A 22079-nucleotide genomic window follows, 5' to 3' on the forward strand; every position below is an offset into this window, starting at 1 on the left:
GTGGGAGAGAGGCCTGTCAATGCAGTTTGGGGTGACGGGGGGTTATCATATTGGTAGACATTGGTTTAGCCTAGTGGCCAGGTATCTAGGGTAGAGCAGTAACTCTCCCCGATCCGAGCCACCCTACCTTACTGGTCCTTGTAGTTGCTGGTTGGCTGGTCACTGGCTTGGCTTCCCCTGCGGACACCTGCTGACACTTCCTGGAGCCGCCTCTGTTTGAGCCGCCCTTGGCCTTGGGGCCCTTCGCCGCAGGGCTGCACGGGCAGAGGGCTGCCCTGGGAGGACAGTGATAAAGGTCGAGGGGCCTATCAGAGCGGGGGTGGGCGGGAGGGATGGGATCAGGAAGAGGTTTTAGAGGTGGAGAAGTCGGGACTGACTCACCTGCTCCTAGGATGGCAAATAGGAGCAGGTGCAGGGAGCGGGTCGATAGACCGACGCTGCCTCGGCCACACAACCAATCAGGGGCGGTGGGCGGGATGGGAGGTGAGGCGGAAGAACCAGGAAGCGGAGGCTGGGGAGCTCGGGGGCACACGGGGGCCTGGGGGTACTTTTTGGATAAGAAACGACCTGGAAAGGGGTCGCGCACAGGGGACTGACTCACCTGCTCCTAGGATGGCAAATAGGAGCAGGTGCAGGGAGCGGGTCGATAGATCGACGCTGCCTCGGCCACACAACCAATCAGGGGCGGTGGGCGGGATGGGAGGCGGGAGGGAGAGGGAAGAACCAGGAAGCGGAGGCTGGGGAGCTTGGGGGCACACGGGCGCCTGGGGGCACTTTTTTGATAAAAACGACCTGGAAAGGGGTCGCTCACAGGGGACTGACTCACCTGCTCCTAGGATGGCAAATAGGAGCAGGTGCAGGGAGCGGGTCGATTGACCCACGCTGCCTCGGCCACACAACCAATCAGGGACGCTGGGCGGGATGGGAGGCGGGAGGGAGAGGGAAGAACCAGGAAGCGGAGGCTGGGGAGCTTGGGGGCACACGGGCGCCTGGGGGTACTTTTGGATAAAAAACTACCTGGAAAGGGGTTGCGCACGGGGGACTGACTCACCTGCTCCTAGGATGGCAAATAGGAGCAGGTGCAGGGAGCGGGTCGATAGACCGACGCTGCCTCAGCCACACAACCAATCAGGGGCGGGGGGCGGGATGGGAGGTGGGAGGGAGAGGGAAGAACTAAGAAACGGAGGCTGGGGAGCTCGGGGGCACACAGGGGCCTAGGGGTACTTTTGGATAAAAAACGACCTGGAAAGGGGTCGCGCACGGGGGACTGACTCACCTGCTCCTAGGATGGCAAATAGGAGCATGTGCAGGGAGCGGGTCGATAGACCGACGTTGCCTCGGCCACACAACCAATCAGGGGCGGTGGGCAGGATGGGAGGCGGGAGGGAGAGGGAAGAACCAGGAAGCGGAGGCTGGGGAGCTCGGGGGCACACGGGCGCCTGGGGGTACTTTTGGATAAAAAACTACCTGGAAAGGGGTCGCGCACGGGGGACTGACTCACTTGTTCCTAGGATGGCAAATAGGAGCAGGTGCAGGGAGCGGGTGGATAGACCGACGCTGCCTCGGCCACACAACCAATCAGGGGCGGTGGGTGGGATGGGAGGCGGGAGGGAGAGGGAAGAACCAGGAAGCGGAGGCTGGGGAGCTCGGGGGCACACGGGGGCCTGAGGGCACTTTTTGGATAAAAAACGACCTGGAAAGGGGTCGCGCACAGAGGACTGACTCACCTGCTCCTAGGGTGGCAAAGTGAAGAAAGTGTGAAGATGTCCAGTTCTGAACAACAGAGAGGTAGTTGGAGACTGTAGAGTGTAAAGTGTCATCAAAAGAAGAGAAGGAAAAGAACATCTGGGTATCATCAGTATAAAGATAACAATAGATTAAAAGATGAAATAAGAGCAGAAAGGGAAGCAGTGTAAAGTGCGAAAAGCAGTGGACCAAGGACAGACCCTTGAGGAACACTTTAAAGAAGAGGATGAGAGGGGGAAGTGTGCCCAGCCCATGTTACTGAGTAAGAGTGCCGGGAAAGATAAGAGTGGAACCATTTGAGAACCGAGACAGATAGACCAAGAGTGGAACAGGAGGAAATTAGAAGGGAGTAGGCCACAGTATTGAATGCTCTGAAAGATCCAAGAGGATAAGGATAGTGGAGCTTTTGGAATAACTGGCTGTAAGAAGAGCACTGGAGACGTGTAAGAGGGTGGTCACAGCAGAATGAGCTGGAACAAATATATATTGAAGAGGAGGCAGGAGCGAATGAAGATTGAGATAATCAGAGACTTGTGAGTAAGCAGCACGCTCAAGACGTTTAGATAAGAATGGAAGAAAATCAAGAGATGGTTTCTTCAAGATCGGGAAAATGAGTGCATGCTTAATAAGAGAAGGAAAGCAAGAATTTGACAATGAAGAATGAATAAGGGAAGTAAGATAAGGAAGAAGATGAGGATACATTTGGGGAATGAGAGTAGAAGGAAGAGGGTCGGAAGTTGCGGCAGTAGGGTGAGCACAAGAAAGAAGTGCAAAAGTATCAAAGTCAGAAAGAGAAGAGAAAGAGGATAGTGAGTAAGAAGGTGGGATTGGGATTATAGGAGAAAGGGAGATGGTAGGAGTAGTAAAGGAAGAGCGTAGTGTAGCCACTTTACATGCTGATTACTTTCCAAAGTCAGTAGATGAAAAAGATGAAAAAAGAGTGGGATCAGGTGGTTTAGGGGACAGAATTGTATGAAGAAGCTGAAAGAGACGACAAGGATGATGAGCAAGAGAAATTGTGAGTTCGGAATAGTACACTTTATTTGCAGTGAGCAGAGCAAGATCACAAGAGAAGTGTAAGGACGAGAGTGCAGAAACATCATCTGCGGAATGAGACGTTTCCCACTGCTGTTCAGCTTTGCGTAAACAGCAACAGAGTAAAGTAAGAACCGGAGTAATCCAGGGTTGGGAGGATTTGCATGTAGGTAAGAACGGGCGAGCAGGTTGAATAGAATCAATAGCAGACAATAAGGTGGCGTGAAGAGAACTAGCAGCATCATCAGGATAAAGAGAAGGAAATGAGGGAATAGAGGAGAGAGAGGACTGAAATAGAGAAATAAATTAGGCAGAATTGAAAGAACAGAGATTACGAAGATTAAAAGTAGGCATAGAGAGAGGGGGTGGGGATGGAGAGGGAAGAGTAAGAGAAAATGAAAATAGGTGATGATCCAAGGACTAAAAGGGCTAAGCAGAGACATGACCAGGAAGAGAGAGCGAAGAAAAGATAAGATCAAGACAAGAGCCACATTAATGGGAGAGTTGGCTGTCTCCGAAAAATGACCATGGTCCCACAAAATGACCATGCCAGTTTAATTCTGCCCACAGAAAATGTACATGCCAGTTTCAACAGTGGCATCTGAGATAGCCCAATGAAGCAGAGTTTTATGACATGTTCTACATTGTCATCAGGAAATGACCATAACCTCAGAAAATTGCTAATGCAGTTTTGCAATGCATGCAGAATTTGACCATGCTAGATTAAACAATGCCATGCTAGTTGTGATGATACCCTGCCAATATAAGCAATGAAACTCAATACATAAGTTCTCATTGAAAATACTTTCATAGAACAAAAAGTGAGCAATAGTTCAATCAGAAGTGGTCGTTCTCTTTATTTGTTATCCAAGAAGGTATTGTCAACTCCGTCTGTCTCTTGTTATCTCTGTTTAAGATTTGATACACATTTCCTACAACCCTTCTCCTTTTCAGTCTCTAAGTACTTCTCCAAATTTGGCCTTTACTGGGATATGTGACTTCCCTTCAGTGATGAGTTGTCCAAACTCTACATCCTTTTATGTTGCGGAAGCAAGCCACCAGGGAATGGGCTAGTCCAGTTGCTACCCGATGTGCCTCCCAGACGATGGACAAGGTAGGATCCCCCAGAGACCAGTAATGACTTAACAGGTGTCACATTGAGGAATACACGTCCACAGAACGTCTCCCAAGGTGCCAGGCAAAACGCTGTCAAATGCCAAAACCCAGAGAAGCATGTATGCACTGGTAAAGCCTCATTCATGTCATGAATGCTGAGATGCAGCGAATAAACCATAACACACAATGCAGAGCTCCACATAGGATCACACAGAAAAGCCTTGGGGCAGAGGCCGTAACCAGAAGACCAAAGTGTTGCACGTGGAGCCCACAATATAGAAAAATCGAGCTGATGCAGGTGCGGAGATCGAGCCCGTCCGTATAAAGCAAGTGACCCCTACAGTCACAAAAAGTATTCAATACTATCAGCCAGAGAATATATAAACAAAATACAGCGGCAGATGAAAAGTGAACCGCAGGACCTTGCCTGGGAGATAGGGAAGGAGTACAAGCTACTAATAATAATTTAAAATTGGACATGGAAGAGTGAAACACTCAACGAACACCAGACCAAAGTTGTACAAATGGTCATAAACAATTTTCAAAAAAGCTAATTGAATTTTTCAATACTGAATAGCCCCCTTAACAATATACCCCTGAAGAATGTTCTACTGTCACAAGAAAGAACAGAAACATTACATGTTGGGTTGAATGTCGGTATTGAATAACCTGTCTGTATAGAATTAACACATTCACAAACAGATTTCCCTCTATAGATCCAGAACCATAACTCCCTGAATGTTTTGGAAAATGGTCTTTTTATGTATATATTCTTCTACAGTACTACAGTGCAAGGGAGCCATCCCTAGGGTACTACAGCAATAAGCGCAATACGCATCTAGTCAATTTATTGTGATCCTGATATAGTACAATTGTGAATTCATGGTGACAGTGTTTGCTGGTGTAAAGACAACACATGTGATATTTGTATAAATAATTTCTACACATGTTATATATACTCTTACATTAAGAGAGAAAATCAATTTAATCCAATTTTGTTGGAGAAAGAAAAAAATGAATACAATATTTCTACAGATAAGTGGTGTCAATTCTCCAGCTGCAACAAAGTAAGTCAATTGTGCTCAGATCCTTTTATTTTTGTGCAATTAATTTAATTCATTAAAACTTTAAGCACATTTCACATCAAAATACATTTCCAAATGATCACTTTACACATCATTCTAACGCTTTTCTTCCACTCTAAAATGTCACTTCGTATATCAAAATGCACATAGTTAAAACCTTTTCCCAATCATACAAAAAATAAAAAATGTAATCTATTTACATAATCTAATTTAATCTATTTACATAATCTCTCGATTGTATCATTTGTGAATGTATCCCCTTTTTTCTGGATCTCCTTCCATATATCGTGCACAGCTGCACTTGCTATCACAGATGTTGCCCCATATATAAATGACCATTTTACACAGACATTTTCCATAGCCCTTCGCATACATGGGTGTCAAAACTTTGCATTGCGACAAAATATAGACAAAATATGTTTCTTCATAACAACACCTGCATAATTTTTCTGCATACGGAGTGTCCAACCATTCTCCTGTAAATTCCCCTGCGTGTAGAACATTCATGAGCAAGTGTAGTATAAAGAGCTTTAGCTCAATGCCTTTAAGTATTTAAGTGAGCTGGTAAAGAACCATGGCTTTGCAAGTGCATGGCGGTAGCAAACTTTGAAGAGACTAACCTTGAGCCTCACCAAGAGGCGTGCGAGGGAACGTCACCTCACAGACTGGAACTGTCAAAAGGCCTGGCGTGGGCAGAGTCAGAACAGAGTGAAGGAGCTGCGAAGCAGAGCAGTGTCACTCTCTGAATCTGGGAAAAATACAAGATGGTGCTGCATTCCGTAGGTGTATTTCACACTTTATTGTTATATGCTAATGACTCCAATGACCCTGAACCAAGCGACGAATACCGCATTGCTTTGTAAGGTATAGAAGAACCTGTCCCACAATTATCTATTAGGCTCTTCAAGCATCCATAAAGAAACACCTGTCTCTACGGGAGAGTGACAACCCAACCCCTGTGCAGGGGGCATAAAATAGAGCAGAGAAACCTATCTCTGCAGACTCCTGAGGAAGGCAATCATGTCTTCCTGCGCTTTCTTAACACAAATGGAGATTTTTGATGACCATTCCAGATGGAAGAGGATGCAGTGGAGGAGGCTCAGAGCACACTTGGGGGATGTCAGGAGGCAAGCAATCCTGACCCTGCACCCCTCGGAGAGAACAGTATCAAAGGGTTGCCTCCCTACCTACAAAGAAGTGGAAGACTGAAGTAAGAGGCCATCCACCAGTAGCCCTGCGGTGTAAGGAAAAAAAGCCTTTAGCAGGAGAGTTAACAAATATCTGCTGCCTGAAAAGAACCCTGATAGGGTGTTGAGGGGTAGAAATACCCATTACCAAAAAGTGTGAAACCACTATGAATCCAGGGTCCAAGAAGTACCAATTGTGAAGCTAAGGTCCAGGAGGGGCTTGTATAATCACTGTGAAGAAGGCAAGGTCCAGGAGGGACCTATTGTAAAAACAGTTGTTTCATCAAAGGACAGCTCTTGAAAAATTACTGTGAAGTCATGATCCAGGAGGGACAAGGTTGAGGGGGCATCAGTTGGGATCCCCGAGTCCCAAAGGGACCTATTGTGAAACCATTGTGGTGTTATATTTCTGGCAGGGCCTAGTGTGAAACCCAAGCTCAAGAGGGACCTTCCAGAAATCCATAGCGCTAGTGGAAGCCCAGAAGCAAAGGTGACAAGGCTGAGGAAAGCCTTACAGGAGAGTGAAAGACAAGTTTAAGAGCCCAAGCTCATAGGTGTGAAGGCACATATGAAAGAAAGCAGAGAGGCCGGAGTGAGAAGGCACCAGACTGTGAGTAACAGCCGATGGATTTCCGAGAGGAATACTTCTGACTACTGTTGTTTATTGTTTGGGGACGGACATACTTTTCAAGAGTAGGCCTAAGATTTTTCTCTGGCCCAGTCATTGTTACTGTGTTTCTTTTATTAGAATAGAGACAGTCAGCGGTACAACATATTCAATAGGATTACAATTTGAACTTTTCGTTGGCTATCACCTTTGGACCTTTTTGTTATTTTGTTATAAACTATTGAGTATCAAGGGGGACAAAGTCATATTTAGTTTTGGGTGTAAGTGTTAAGACAGTTGACAAAAATAACACACATTGGCCCTGATTTGTTTAGGACATGCCCCATTTAGTTAAGGGCAGCCCTTTAGGGTTCATCAAACCCAGATATCTCTGGCTTAGACAAAGAAGTGTTCATTGTGACCCTAACAAATTGTGTTCAGCGCATCCTTTACTCAGCCTCACCACACTTCCCAGTATGTGACTCTCTTACATAAATGCTCTTTCAGAGTTCTAATTATTATCAAACTTTTATGTGAGACTTAAGCTAACAGTAGATGATTCACTGCTCACTTTCAATTTAAATCCTCAAGTCTCTTGTAATATCTGGTTCAACTCCTTTCTCATTCTTTCAGGCACTCTTACCAATTGCCTATCTTGCAGTCTTTTGCAAATCTTCTGTCAACTATTTGTTTCCCACTTCGGCCTTGTCATGAAATGTGAACTATTGTATGTAATTCACTGCGAATCTGTCACGGTTTCTCTCTCCGTCCAATACAGGCCTGTGTCCATTACTTCAATCCCTCATCCAGTATTCTCCTAGATTGGAAATTACTGTTAGACTTCTTGCTCCTCGTGTATCCAACTTTAGACTTTCAATTGTAGAAATGGTGGTTTGTACTTGAACCTCTTTCTCAATATCAGTTATATTCCCGCCATCACTGGTAGGCTTTAAATTGACTTCTGGTTTTCCAACGTGAGGTATGCTTTGTTTTCTTCGTGATATTAGAGCTGATCTATTCTTTGTTTTCAAGTACGCATGCCACTTATTTTTGCACCAGGATTCTTAGACTTTTAATAGACATGCTTATCAGGCCTGGGTGTGTTCCCAGCATATATAAAAATGCAAGTCTCTTCTTTGTGAACTCTGTTTGGGCCAGGCAGGGTATTGGATCAGGTGTCCCAGGATGCAACAGCAAACTCCCATGGAAATGTCATCTTCTGGTGGTTGTGTTAATCCTGTCCTGCGCTTGCTAGTTGCTTTGCTGCAGGGTACACACCAGCTTCACTTTGCCATACCCATCAGCATCAAGTTCAGTGTACAACACTTTTTTCATTAGCATCTATTACCTGGTGCCCCTTGTCAGATCCTGTAACCTGCCGCCTGGTACTTACGACCTCCTTTTCACATGTGTGCCCTCACACTCATCTCTCTCAATAACTTTAAAAAAAGGTTTGCCTCCCTGTAGACTCAGTTATATGGTGACCAACACCAACAAAACACTCATGAGTTGGTAATAATATTCCTTACTATCACTGTGCATAGAAGCATGAGGAATCCGTTGTAAGGCGCTATATAAAAATGTGATGTTAATACTTACGTTAATGCTAACATTGTCCCGCAAAATGTCTGCCCGTTTCAGAGTGCCAGTTTCAGAGTTGCAAAGGAAATGTGTGCAGTTTCACAATCCCCATAACACTCCCAGCTCCCCCATAAACACACACTACCTGGTTAGAAGGGTACATGATACATACAGATCCCCAACAACATGACAAGTAATACGTGCCTTTTCTTACACACAGACACACACACACACACACACACACACACACACACACACACAGTGAGACAAAAACTGTCAAAACAAACACACATTTTGTGCACAGAGTCAATCCTTTACACACACACACAGTCGATCCTACATACACACACAGTCAGATAAACATACACACACCCACCCACCCAATATGCATTTACTTAACTATCAGCCCTGTCTTTCCCTTCCCTGTCTCTCCAGCTTACAAAAGATTAAAACCTTATGGCATTTTCATTCAGAGGATATCATTTACAGCAATACTCTAACCCAAAACTATATAAAAATCAAAAATTGTCAAAAACGTTTATGCTTCAATCGTTTTTAATAAGGCCTTGCCAAAATGTGACTTACAGAATTCTCCTTCAGATAATTGTCATGTATAAACCCGAGAGGCCTAATGTCATGGTTATGTTTGTACCTTGATATCGGCTAGGCCTATGGAGTTTCTGTTGTTTGTGGGTCATCTCTCAAAACCCTTTGGTCAAGAAAACATGGGCATCGTTTTGTATGTACATGTAATGGACATGCAGAGCAGCCAGAGGGCAAAGGCTCAAAGGGCAAAATATAGCTGGCATTCATCTTCAGGATTAGAATGCAGAGTTTAGGTAACACTCACGGAAAGAAGAGGCAAAACTGGAGCATCAAAAGGCTATGAAATGTCGCCCCCCTACACTTGCAGCTCATAGATACACCCCTAGCACTGTGTCATAGGAAGAAAGTACATGCCTGCATGCTGAGATGGGAAACTACCAGTCCCAGAACCTGGAAATAAAGCAGGGTCAAAAATACTAGCAGCTTCTTAGAATGCAATACATAGCACTCAGGCACCACTAAAAAGCACCTGTTCCTAACATCTAAGGTACACATCACCCTCGAGGAAAACGCTAGCATGCTCCACTGCACCACCAAGCTACACCCTACACCGAAAACCCAACCCCAGGGATGATGGCCACACGTACAAATTGGAAATAAACCGCTGGCAGGTCAACACTGAAGCCACAGGGTGCTAAGCTGATCGCAACACGTAACAGTTGTATCACACGGTTACGCACAAAAGTTCATAGAATCACTTCAGATTTCCCAATATCAATGTGCTTATTTCTGAAGATCGTTGCAAAATAAAACATGTCTTTACTGCGTCCCAGGCACAAGGGATGGAGCTCAGGGGCACATCTTGTTTTCCCCAACCTGAGCAGAACTCTTTCAGACTGATAGTACACCCACCCTGGATAGGTGTATGATCACTGATCTTTTAAGTAAGATTGGTCATTTCATCTCTAAATCATTTTAATGGGCATCATTCTTGACATAAGTGCGCATTGTCCTCCTGTCCAAATTTCAACCCCTACACTTGCATCTTTTGCGGGACACTTGCTAAAGAAGACCATTTGATTCCCAATGGTCCAGGTGAATTAAATGTATTTTTTAGGTAGCCTATTAACGTTTCATCCCAAACTCATACTGGTTTAATTTCTTAACTTGGTGTATTTCCTGAGACCAAACAAGGTTATCCAATTCTTCTAGATAACACATCTCACTCAGCCATTTTTACTCAAAACACTTTTACCATCAAAGTCCTTAAATGTAATCCAGACTTTAACACCATAGTCCTTAGGTATATTCAGAGGTAGCTTTTGCCTGCAATGAACATTTCTATAAAATTGATAATGATCTAGTATTAATCTATAGTGCTATTCACAAGAATACAGAAAAGTGTTAATCCATGTCCCCAATTTCCATTTAGTTCACAATGTATTGTAAGAGAGGCATGGTATCACAAGTAGACACTGACACAAGATTTGCAAGTTTCAAAATCTGTATTGTTAAATTTCCTAAAATGGGAGTAATCTCGACCATCAAATAATAAAGAAACAGTCCTAGACAGTATTAGTCCAGCAATAAAGGCCTATACTAACAAAATCCTGATGCCTGCCCTTACTCTAATACACTCTAATGTGATATAGGGATATGTATCTACAAAAGGAAAAATCAGTGGTGAAGCGAAATGTCAGAATGGCAATATAAATCAGTATTAATTCTCGTCCCCACCTTGTACAGCATGGCGTTAGGTGGAACATTTCATGGATTAACACATTTCGGCTTGCGAACACAGTTAGGCGGCTGTCTCTGCCCTCCAGATCCTTCTTGGCCATTCAAGTCTGAGTCACAAGTTCATGGGTTTAACCTCTCGGGTTCCTCTCACCCAAGTCCCGGTCATCCTTCAAGCATCTACACAGTTTCAGCAAAACAGTTTCTAGGCATAGTATTTGATCACAGTTCACTATGTGTTCCCCTCAATCGGGCTCAAACCTTATTTCATTTTTTGATTTTGCTGTCAAAGACTTTCAAAACTGGGAGGATTTTCACTCTCACCTCCACATGACCACTGTTACCCTCCTTTGTTTCTTTAGTTCCACTCTACATGATTTCCTTCAGTTCCAATGTCTTTTGGGAAAGGTACTTCTTATGTATGACTTGCTTTTCAAACGGGTCTCCCTCAGTCGGGCTCGGACCCTCCTTTTACTTTCACATGTGGGTCTCCCTCAGTCGGGCTAAGACCCTTGTTTTGCTTTCACCAAAACAAAGTTCAACAGTTTGTGAGGTTTTCACTTAACGCTCATCATCTCTCGCATCCCGCTGCCTCTACAGCTTTCCAACATTTCACAGAGACTTTCGATTGGGCAATCTCACTTCGCCGGACCACTCTGCTACTTTGTATTTCGTATTCCTAGTTCTTAACAATGGATTCACTTTCTCTCGCAGCTTATCAGCGCTCGTGTAACCTTCATCCCTAGGATACCGTTGCAAGCATTTTAATAAAACACAGACTGGGCTGTCTTTGCTTCCCTCAACTAACCAGTCGTGTTAAGATGCTTTCTGTCTTTTGCGCCTTTGATGTAGGTTGTTACCAGTGCCGCTTCTGCACCTCCCCAACTCTGTCGTTCACCCGGAAGGGTGGCTGGTAACCTTGTAGCACTCAGAAGGCTCTTTCTTCCTTCCAGCTGGGCTGTCGTGCACAACCGTCATGGCCTTTCAGAAATAAAAATCCTTCTTGTGCACCACCTTGCTCAAAGTGCATCTCAGTGTTCCACCTTTAACCACTCCAACTCTGTTGTTCACCCGGGAGGGTGGCTGGTAAGCTCGTAGCACCCAGAAGGCTCTTTCTTCCTTCCGGCTGGGCTTTCATGCACAACCTTCATGGCCTTTCAGAAATAACGAGCCTTCTCGTGCACCACCTTGCTGAAAGTGCATCTCATTGTTCCACCTTTTAACCATGTGGGGAGGGTTAATAGGTATTAGGTGTGCATGACTATAGTCAAGTGCCTGAACATGCCTGATCTCGTTAGAGGGACATGTCCAATGTATTGCATGGATGATAAGTCTTTCAGCCTTAGACCTCCTCTTCCTCAGCTCAGTGTTTGTGTAGGAAAGGGGGCGGTCTGGAAAGTTGGAATATCCCATAAAATAGTATTGGATAGGGGCATTGAAAAGGGGAGCACACTTCGTCTCACCATCGCCTGTCGCTCCCCCACTACCCGAGGACCCCTCACCCAGATGATCTCCCCCGGACTTGTCCTCCTCCAGGGTCTGTATCCAAAGGCGATGGCCGTGCCCTGGCCACCTGAGCAAAGGCTCCACGAGTTCTTGATAGTGAAACACTCTCTGATTTTTCACAGTACAGATTTCAGTATCGTTTTATTTTTTATTAACATTGGTTTGTCACAAACATTTTAGCTATATAAAACAACTATTTAAGATAAAGTAAATCCATTCTTCAATTGGACATTTCATAATACACAGTTTCATTACGTTTTTAAATATAAAGGATTCTCTTAAAATATCATCTTCAATGCTGCAATGAACTATCCAAGGTGCTAGGCCGCAATATAACACAGGACCCGAAGGTGTTGTTGTTGGGTTCTGCTGACGAGAACACTACTAATAAATGGGAAGGACTGCTCCTATCCACGGCCGCAGGATTGATGAAGCGGAACATTGCAAATAAATGGGGAGCCCCAGAGTCCCCAACATTGGATCAATGGACAGACGATATGGACACACTTGCAATGTTAGAGCACAGAGTTTATAAAGCAAGAGGCTGCCTACCAAAACTTCTAAGATTTGGGACAAATGGGTGGAGAGGGAATCCCAGTAACTTCATGATGCCCTAAGACACAAGACTAAATTGTAGATGGAATGGGCGACAAATGGAGACCAATTGACTCTTACCATGCCTTCACTTACTGATTCGTTCCTTGAATGCGTATGTTTTGACCTTGTTTTTCTTTTGGTTCTCGTTGATTGTGTTGTTGTTTAAATTCAATAAAATGCAATATAAAAAAAAAATATATCATCTTCAAAAAGTTTATTGTATCTAAAACAAGATGAGCATTGTCGCCACCTATTAAAACTGCCCCACTTTCTTCTAACGATAATGTACTACTTTGTGAGAAAAAATGTCCCCATGTGCACAGTTTTCAGGTCAGTTAGTCCCCTGCCAAACAGTAATAGATGTTTTAGAGTTTCAGGCCCCTTTGGCCCTTTACAGTGTCGACAGTCAGTAGACGGTACCTCCAGTCTCAGGCGTGAGGCAGGTATCTCCCTTGTTGGGAACATATTCAGCCTCACCCTAAAAAATTGGTCCCTGTAATAGCTGGTTGGGGATTTAAACAAGGGTTCCAGCACTGATCCATGTGCCCTTGTCCCATAATCACAATGTAAAACAGTTTGTAGCTCTTGCCTTCACCATGTGTGCATATCCAGTCTGATCTCCTGACTTTAGCCTTTACAATTCTGGGAAATTCTTGAGGTCATCTGTCGTGGTCTCCAGCTCTCTCAACAGGAAATTGCTGGCCTCATTGCACTCCACCTGTATATCATCTCAATTTGAGGTTATTGCTGTTTTTAACAGGTTATATAAGGGGCATTGGTTGTCTTCCATAAACCTACGGTAGAGGGACAGACTTTTCCAACAGACCATTTCAGATAGAGACACTGGGCCCAGTTCAAGTCGAATCACTTGTTCGGAGTTGTTTTCGGTAGGCCCAGGACTGTTTTACAGAAGGTGCCCTCTAAGGTGGACCAAATCTTGCCAGGAAGAAACATAGCTGTCTCAGCCCTGTACAACAAGGATGCCACCACTTTCAGTCTGTAGCATTGTATTACGGGTAGGAGTGAGACGCAAACAAATTCTTTGTGTAACTTTCTTCCTTGTGAGGCTAAGTTTTTTAACTTTAATTTTAGGGCTTTTTCAGTCAGAGCATCAACCCTACTGGAGTTGACTGGTATCCCCAAATAATGGAACATTTCCACTTGTTCCAATGACTCACCTTCCAAGTCCCATTTGTGGGTTTGCCTTTCCTTCCCTGTATCTGTTCCAAGGTCAATACTTTGGATTTAAGGACGTTGTCCACCAGGCCATTATCCTTAACATAATCCATCAGTTTGCTCATTTGCCGTTCTAAAGCAATGGGTACTTGATCCATAAGGACCAAGTCATCTGTTTACAAATGTCTATTTAACGGCTTCCCGCCGATCATTGGGGGGACACATCTGGCTTTTGCCAGTGTGCCCCCCAGATCTGATGGGAACAGGTTTAGTAGGGCGGGTGCCTCGGGACACCCTTGTTTCAGGCCTTTGTAAGTTGGAATCTCATCCAAAAGAAGACCGGCACAGTTCAATCCTAATGATGTATTAGAGAACTTTCCGATCACATCAAGAAGGGCAATTGGTCGATAGTTTATTGGAATATTCCATGAACTTGTAACCAGAGGGCTTTGGACATTTTCCTGAAAGTCTCCCGTAGCCGAGAAGAGGGTGGAAAAGTGTTTGATCCATACTTCTTCCTCAACTGCCATTAGTGAAACGGATACTTGTTTTCCTTCCATGTTATTAAACAGCCCCCAGATCACTTTTATCCGTGACTTGAATATGAGCTTCAGCATTGCTTCTACATTATGATGCATCATGGTAGCTTTGTATGTTTTAAGGTAGTTTTATTACCGCTGTTTCCTCTGCTTCTTTGATTTTAGCAAATCTATAGTCGGAAGACTTTTTGTCATATGTCTCAGGTCGTTTCTCAGTAATTTCCATTCTAAGACAGAGGGCCTCATTAAAATCCTGGCAGCAGCTGTGCCTGTCAAACAGGTACGGCTGCTGCCGGAGTTGCATTTTTTGGGCACCCGCAAATGGGCAATTACCGGGGCACCCGCAAATGGGCAATTACCGGGTCATGCTGAGTTTTGCGAACCCAGTATTTGCCCATTCGCGGGTGCCGGTAATAAGGGACTCCCCATCCCCATTCAGCCCCATTGGGCTGAATGGGAATGGGGAGCTCGGATGCACCGGCACTGTTCATAACGGTGCCGGTGCATCCACAAGTTATACTCGCGGGTGTCGCTCTGCCGGCCAGGGCAGACCCGGCGGGCTGACAGGCGCCCGTGAGCACAGCTCGTAATATGGCGGTCCGGGAACCACGGTACCGGCATGCTTACCGGTACCGTAGTTCCCGGACCGCCATGCTTATAATGAGGCACAATAGTTGCATCATATCAGTGGCAGTGTTCAAACCACCTTTTCCTCCTACTTTGTTTAATTCAGCAAAACTCTGTACCTCTAAAGTGGTTAGATGTCCATGTGTGACAATTTGATTTTCATATTTAGAGGTCAGGTCTTCAATTTTTTCTTCAGTCATACACAGTCCATTTTTATCCCTGATTTGTTTTTCGACTGTGTTTAAATAAAAATAATTTTCTGCACTTTTTCTGACTTCCAATTGTACTCGCAAAAAGTTATGATCACTGCTATTCGTTTTGAGTACTTTGAGTTTGCTTATTGTTGGGAGGATATTGCCTGTGACAAAGGCGTAGTACAAGGTCGAGGGTGGCTGACTAGGTGCCTCTGTGCCAGGTTGAACCACTGGGGATATCTCCCAGCGTACGTCCATTCAATATATATGCAAATCCCTTTTTTCCGTTAGATGCATCCACCTCACACCCCTCTTCTGCCGGCAGATGTAAACCCCATATTCCAGTCATTGGGTCGGGTCCTAGTAGAATGCACAATAGGCTCAGGTTTCCGCACAGGATGATGGTGCAGGTCTCAAATCGGATATACGCTGAACCAATCAGGTCCCTCACTCCTTTCGTGAATCCCTATTCACTGATCCAAGCTGAGTTCCAGTAAAGGTTGATCGGTAGAGTAGATCTCGCTTCCGAAAATACCTTAGGGTCCCATTTTAGTTCCAGTGCTTGTATGTAAGAGTTTCTATGTTCCCAATTCACAACACATAGCCCCTTACCTATTTATATTTCAAGCAGTAGCCCTGAGGATGGACTCCCTCTAGGGCCTTTTATTGCAGGGTTTAGAATTGTTGTGAAACCATCCAGAAAAGGAGTTGAACATAACCGGGTTACCTGGAAGCACATGAGGTCATAGTTTTCAAAAGCAAAGTTACCACTTTTAAACAAGTGGTTGTGACCTCTTGTGTTCCATGACGCCAGGGTTACAGTACATGGCAAGGTCTGGGACCCTAGCTAGTGGTTGGAGTTTGTGATCAGGGCTTCCGCCATTCAGGACCATGGGTTTTCAGCCGTAGGTATTGATTTAGTCAGCTGAACCGTTTGGAATTCTATCTTCTCTTCACTTGAGTTTCCGATAGTTAAATTTTAGTGGTATTTCCATGAAAGATTTTAAGTTCGAAATAGGCGACTCCTCCTTTCGTAGTTGATTTGTACTAAATCTGAGTCAGGTGTTATTATAAACTAACTTGTCAAAAATGTTCAGAGTCCTTTTGTCCTTCGGAATATGATTTTCCTCTCCTGATGTTTTTTCTGTTGTTTTACATACTCATTCATGGGGTGTATTGTGTACTAATGTTAATTTAAAGCAAAATGGTAAGAGGAATAGAGCAGCCTCCAATAACATCTGCTGTAGCTTGCCCTATTCTAGGTGCAAAAACACCTTGTCCAAGGCTATGTCGTTGACAAATTCCACCACTTTTATAGCTGAGGGGCATATCACTCTCAATTTTGGTATGCAATAGAACAGCTTCAAATTGTTTCCTCTATTCATAATTAGATTGTCTTTAGATTTGTCCAATGATTGCATTTCCTGCTTTCCTTTATTATGGTTTCTTTTTGGTCCTGTAAATGGTCTTGTGATTGTTCTTGTTTTTTGTGGTAGACCCGGATATCTGTTCCCAGGGTCTTAATGAGGATGTCGGGAGTTGAACATCTCGATGTTCCAGTGTTCTAATATTTGACAAACTATTTTCCTTTTGCATGTTGTTAATCACTGTCTCTGGGTTTTGTGATACTTAATTCATCTCCATTGTTCGTTAGCTCTCAGTTTCTATGCCAAAGTCTCAAACTCCACTGTTTTAGGGGGATCCAGGGATTTAACATTCAGTGTAACTTTTTGGAAAACTTGAATTCCAGAGATCCCTATGGTTTTTTGAAACTCTTCCACACTGGTGATTTTGTTAAAATAACCATTTGTGTTTCTTGAAGATCTTCATCTGGTCCTTTGTGTAAACTGATATATTCAACAAATCATCCGTAATCACAACTTCCTTCCCCAAGCTCCGATTTGTCTCTGTTTCCATGATTTCCTCAACCATTGCTTCAGCGATCTTACAGGACTTCTTCGCTGTTGATCTAAGTTAGATAGTTGGCGAAAGGGGAACTGTTAGGTTTCTCAAACATTTATTTGAATCATTTGATTTCATCTTAAGTAACTGCTTCTGTTTTTTTGGTTTCCATAACACAGCGTTCTTCCCTTGCCTTTTTCTTTTATTGGAGTGGAACATTTTGAAGGTTTCTGGGGGTCATCCACTATGGTGTCACACCTTCCCAGCTGTCTATTACTAGACATCTTGTGTGTGGCTGGGATTATAATGATTGGATCTTTATCAGATCTCAAGTTCTCAGATGGTGTGCATGGGGGCTTTGAACAACCGATAGAAGGGGATTTTGGGCTGTCATTACCTTGTATACTATGAACTCCTCTGAACTAGGTGCCAAAATTGAACAATGGGTTAATTCTCTAGGGTGAATTTGAATGCCCACTAGCTCGGACACTGCCACTTCTATTCCTGGATGTTTCTTTGTCAATGGAACTGCATGATTTGTTGCTCGTTCCCTGATAATGTTCCATATTGCTAATATCAGGGATTTCATTTGATTTCTAGGTTGTGTATCTGTAATGAAGCCTTCTAGGAATAGTACTTTTGCATGTGACATGGCAATCAATGTGGACTGATCTTTCATGGAATCATTTATCACTTCATATAGTTTTAGGAATGGAGCAAGCAATATTTTCATGTCTGACATGATATTAAAATTCTCAGAGATTTGTGGTTTTGTAGATCCCTCCGTAGGCCTTCTTCCAGATGTTGTTAGATTGGTCCTTGTTGTTTCTTTGTTCAGTATGATCTGGTTATCTTGCGTCCAATAGTGTTTTTTCTGTTTCACCCAAACTGAGGTTTTTATCAAAGTTCGCCACTTGTCAGAGGTCTGGATGCTCCCTCCCTGAGGCAACTTTTTGTAGCATTCTTTCAATTCTGTGAATGTCTGTTACCAGTCTTGTTTCAAGAACATTTACTTGGGGATGTTAACAAACCTTTTTTCATCATTTCGTCTGGGGTGCTGGTTTGGGGGTGAACACATACCAGCCCACCATATGGCAGCTTGCACAATTTCAACCTGGATCCTTTGAGACACTGTTAAATTGAGGCTTGGGTGAGCAATCACTTTAACAGGACCCCTTTCCTCTATTTCCTCTGTAGTTCCCTCCAATATCTCTGCATCAGTTATCTCTACAAGGTTTTTGAGGCAGGTTCCATGGATGTTTGATGGCACCTTCTCAAAATTAACCGTTAATTTGTTCTGAATCTTGTCTGACATTTTCATTTTATTTAAATTCATCCATTTAACTAATGCCACTAGGGCAGTGGATGAAACGACGGTCCCTTCCGTTGGGTCCCTTATGTCCCCCTCCTTGTGTGCCTCCGCCCCTTCTCCTTGATATGTTATTTTGATGGTTGCCTTGACTCACGATTGGGGTGGTTAATGCCGGCCTCAGCTGATCGTGGTCTATATCTTCAGTTTGTCTTGCTGCACAGCACAATCTGGTCCCATGACCTCTACGCTGTGATTATGTCATCTGCTATCTGTACCAAATGTTTTCACTAGCTCAGTAGTTGGGGTTTCTGATATCACGTTATGGACTTGAGCTGTTGTAACTGTAGTTATTATCTCTAACACAAGTGTGGGCACTGATTTCTGTTGATATACAGTGTTAGTGTTGCAGACATTTTTGTTGCATTTGGTTCGTTACCCTCGACTCTGCCCACCTCACTCACCCCCTCTTCTCCGTTATCAGTGAACGTGCAGTTCGCTCTTGTAACAGTCACTGTTGATTTCTTGTCTGTGTCCTTACAAGAGTCGTGGTGGTGGGGACCCACAATCGCCAAGGTAACTGGCTCAACTCTCTTCTTCCTATTGCTTCTAAGACTGTATCCATCATCCAGAGGCAGTACTGGATCCATGGCCAATTTTCTACTTTCTGGTTTAATGCCTTAATGCCTTAAGGCAGCACTCCTGAAGCACTCGCCACCCCAGGACAGTTTGTGAGGCAAAATGTAATTGACGTGCTGTCCACGCTGTTGAAGCAAACTGGCACACGTTTCCAAATGGAGGGAGAACAGAGGGAAAAGTATGCAGACTCACAGCCACCAAAAGAGTCTACCACCAACAGCGCACTTTCCAAATGGATGTTAGTCTGGGGAATAGGGGCCTCTAAGCGCCACACCCCCAGAATTTAACAAAGGCCCGGAAAGGACCCAGGAAGGCTGCCTTGTCCCCATCAAAGTGCTGAGTGCACTCCCCGCCACAACCCCGGGTCGGGAAGCTTACCTTTGGTCCCCGGCAGCAAAGCAGCTCAGTGGGTCACCTTAACGCTGTCTGGAGAATGTGCATGGGCCTCACTTCCCACAGTACCATATTTCAGCACACAGCTTGGGCGCTAGAGATAGGAAAAGGAGCAACTTTCTTGCATAGCCCGTCTCTCTCCATGCTGCGTAGCTCATCTCTCTGCGTGTTGTTAGAGGAAAGGACCAACAAATCAAACGAGTCAAGCCGCACTGCCCAGACTGTTTTTTATTTCGGTATCTTTGTAATTGTTTTCACTGATTAAAGCTGCATTTTACATAACTTGTGTTTATATGACAGATAGAAGCAAAATGGTTCCTGAATATGTCTTGTCACTGCACACCGTGCTTAACTATTTAACCAACTCTCTGTGTATGTCAATGTTTTTACAAGTGACATGACAGAACACTGTTTCATTCATAACATCAACGAATACGTGTTAAAATATGTGTCAGAGATACACTGAGTATACAAAGCACATCTATTTTTTAGTTTGACCTCAGAGGGGTGATGTAAGCCACCTGTTCAAAAAGAAAAATAATGGTTTAGCTACTGTATGATGGGTTGATACTTGTTCTGATATTTGTAGAGGAAAACATATACGTCAGTAGAATATCAGTAGAACATTGTGTTATCTAAGTTATTGGTACACTAATGTGATTTTGACAACCATTGCAGCCTGCACAGACTGTTGAATAGTAATGGGTTAAATGCAGCTGTTGTTCAAGTATGCCTTCATTTATTTAAAATAGCAAAGTGTAAAGCTAATAGGTTTATGAGGTCGCATCCCCTGTTAAATAGAGTAAAATAAAAATCAATATAAACAGTAATTTTACATTTCAGAAACTTGTTCAATACTCTTTCTGTGTATACACCATTATACTTCACGTCTACAGCTGCTGATTACTCACCCACATATAATAAGCATTGTTAAAGCCAACAATGTTGCTATGATACAGGTTATCAAGTGTAAATTAAATGTCCTGGGGTGTCATGTCATTACTGCGCCAGATCACCACTGTAGTAGTTTCAGAGCAAAGCGAATGTGATTGTATTTTTTTCTTTTGTATAGAATAGGTCAAGACTAGCATTACCTTTATCAGTATTTTGTTTTGTGAGGAAAATGTTATTAATGTTATTCCAAAGATGTGAACAACATGTTAACATATATACCTTGTAATGTAAAACATAACTGCTTGTTTAAATGGAAAGCTTCATGTAAAACGTCAGCCATCACACTCTCCTACATTTTGTCAGGAGTATAGGTAATAACTCCCTTTACATTTGCTTTCATATAGTATGCTTATCAACACACATGATGTCTTTCATTATTCCATGTATTTTCAACTACAAACATAATACATTTTCCTGCATGAGAAAACAATGAACTATAGTGTGGCATCACGCATAGGATTGCATTTAAATGAGAGAAACTTACATGGCATGCCCCCTGCCTAAATTACTAGTTGCACTGTATTCTTTTAATTTAGAGATCAACCGTTTAACATTATGTTACCGTAATGTTCACCTGTTCTTTTTTCTCTTAGGTGAAAATGAATGTTCTGGCATTCATCAATCAGTTCCATTTTGGGGTATTTTATGCCTACATAAAGCTGAAGGAGCAGGAATGTCGAAATGTTGTGTGGATTGCTGAGTGCATCTCCCAAAGACACAGAACCAAAATTAACAACTATATACCTATTTTTTAAAAGCGTCCATTCAAGCAAACAAATGTCGAATTTCTCTTTTTCAAGGATATTTGGAGAAAGCAGTTCTAATAGGATAGCTTTGTGAAACACAGATATTAAAAGATGTAGCAGAGCATTTAAATAAAAAGTGTGTCTAGATTTTCTGGCTGTTCACAGTAAATAAATATGTCAAAGAGTCTACAAGATACACATGTTTTCTTTATTTGCAGTGCATTGTGGGAATACTCTTCCACATATTATGTGTACTCAATATGCGCAAGAGTCCACCAGTACAGGCGGCTTTTAAGCATACATATGAAATGTGCTATGTTAGTCATTGGATAAATTTAATCACAAAATATCTGTACATGTATTGTAATTACGTCCACATTAAGGGATTGTTATGGATAGAACATTTTTATATTACTGTGTCAATTATTTATGTCCTAATTAACAGAGAATTGTTTGTTGAATCTCAATTTTGTAGTTTATAATTGTTAACAATAGGTGCCATACTAGAATTGAAAACAAATTACCAACTGTTGCTTTTTTCTAGGCAATTCTTCAAAGATGCAAAGTGTTGGTCACGCTTAAATGATTGCTTGAGTTTTTATTAAGTTGTACAAATGCCCTGAAAAGCATTTCCAGTCATGCATGGAACATGGTAAACCTGGACACATCTGAGCATTGCACAATTCTTTTTTAATTGTAGTTAAAAAAAATAACAGAACAATTAGACTAGAAGTTTAAAACAAGTCTTCATGAGATAAGCCAATACAATAAAAGATTGAAAAAAAGAGTTACGCCCGAGAGAAAAAAGTTGAGATAAGCTTGCTTATGCATAGTTTCAGTGGCTCAAGCCTCTTGAA

At 43.1% G+C, this 22079-nt stretch overlaps 1 protein-coding gene across 1 annotated transcript in view; it reads left to right on the forward strand.

Annotated features, from left to right (window-relative positions):
- ATP6V0D2 (ATPase H+ transporting V0 subunit d2) overlaps positions 1-21418 on the forward strand; it is a 269016-nt gene extending 247598 nt beyond the window's left edge. Inside the window, exon 8 of the mRNA XM_069621300.1 lies at positions 21070-21418. Within this exon, the coding sequence (XP_069477401.1) occupies positions 21070-21231 (162 nt within the window). The 3' untranslated portion in view covers positions 21232-21418. The remainder of the gene's footprint in view (positions 1-21069) is intronic.
- Positions 21419-22079: the final 661 nt, after the last annotated feature.

This window comes from Ambystoma mexicanum, chromosome 5q (genome assembly GCF_040938575.1).
Source record: "Ambystoma mexicanum isolate Mex_15411 chromosome 5q, UKY_AmexF1_1, whole genome shotgun sequence".
NCBI classification, from domain to species: Eukaryota; Metazoa; Chordata; class Amphibia; order Caudata; family Ambystomatidae; genus Ambystoma; species Ambystoma mexicanum.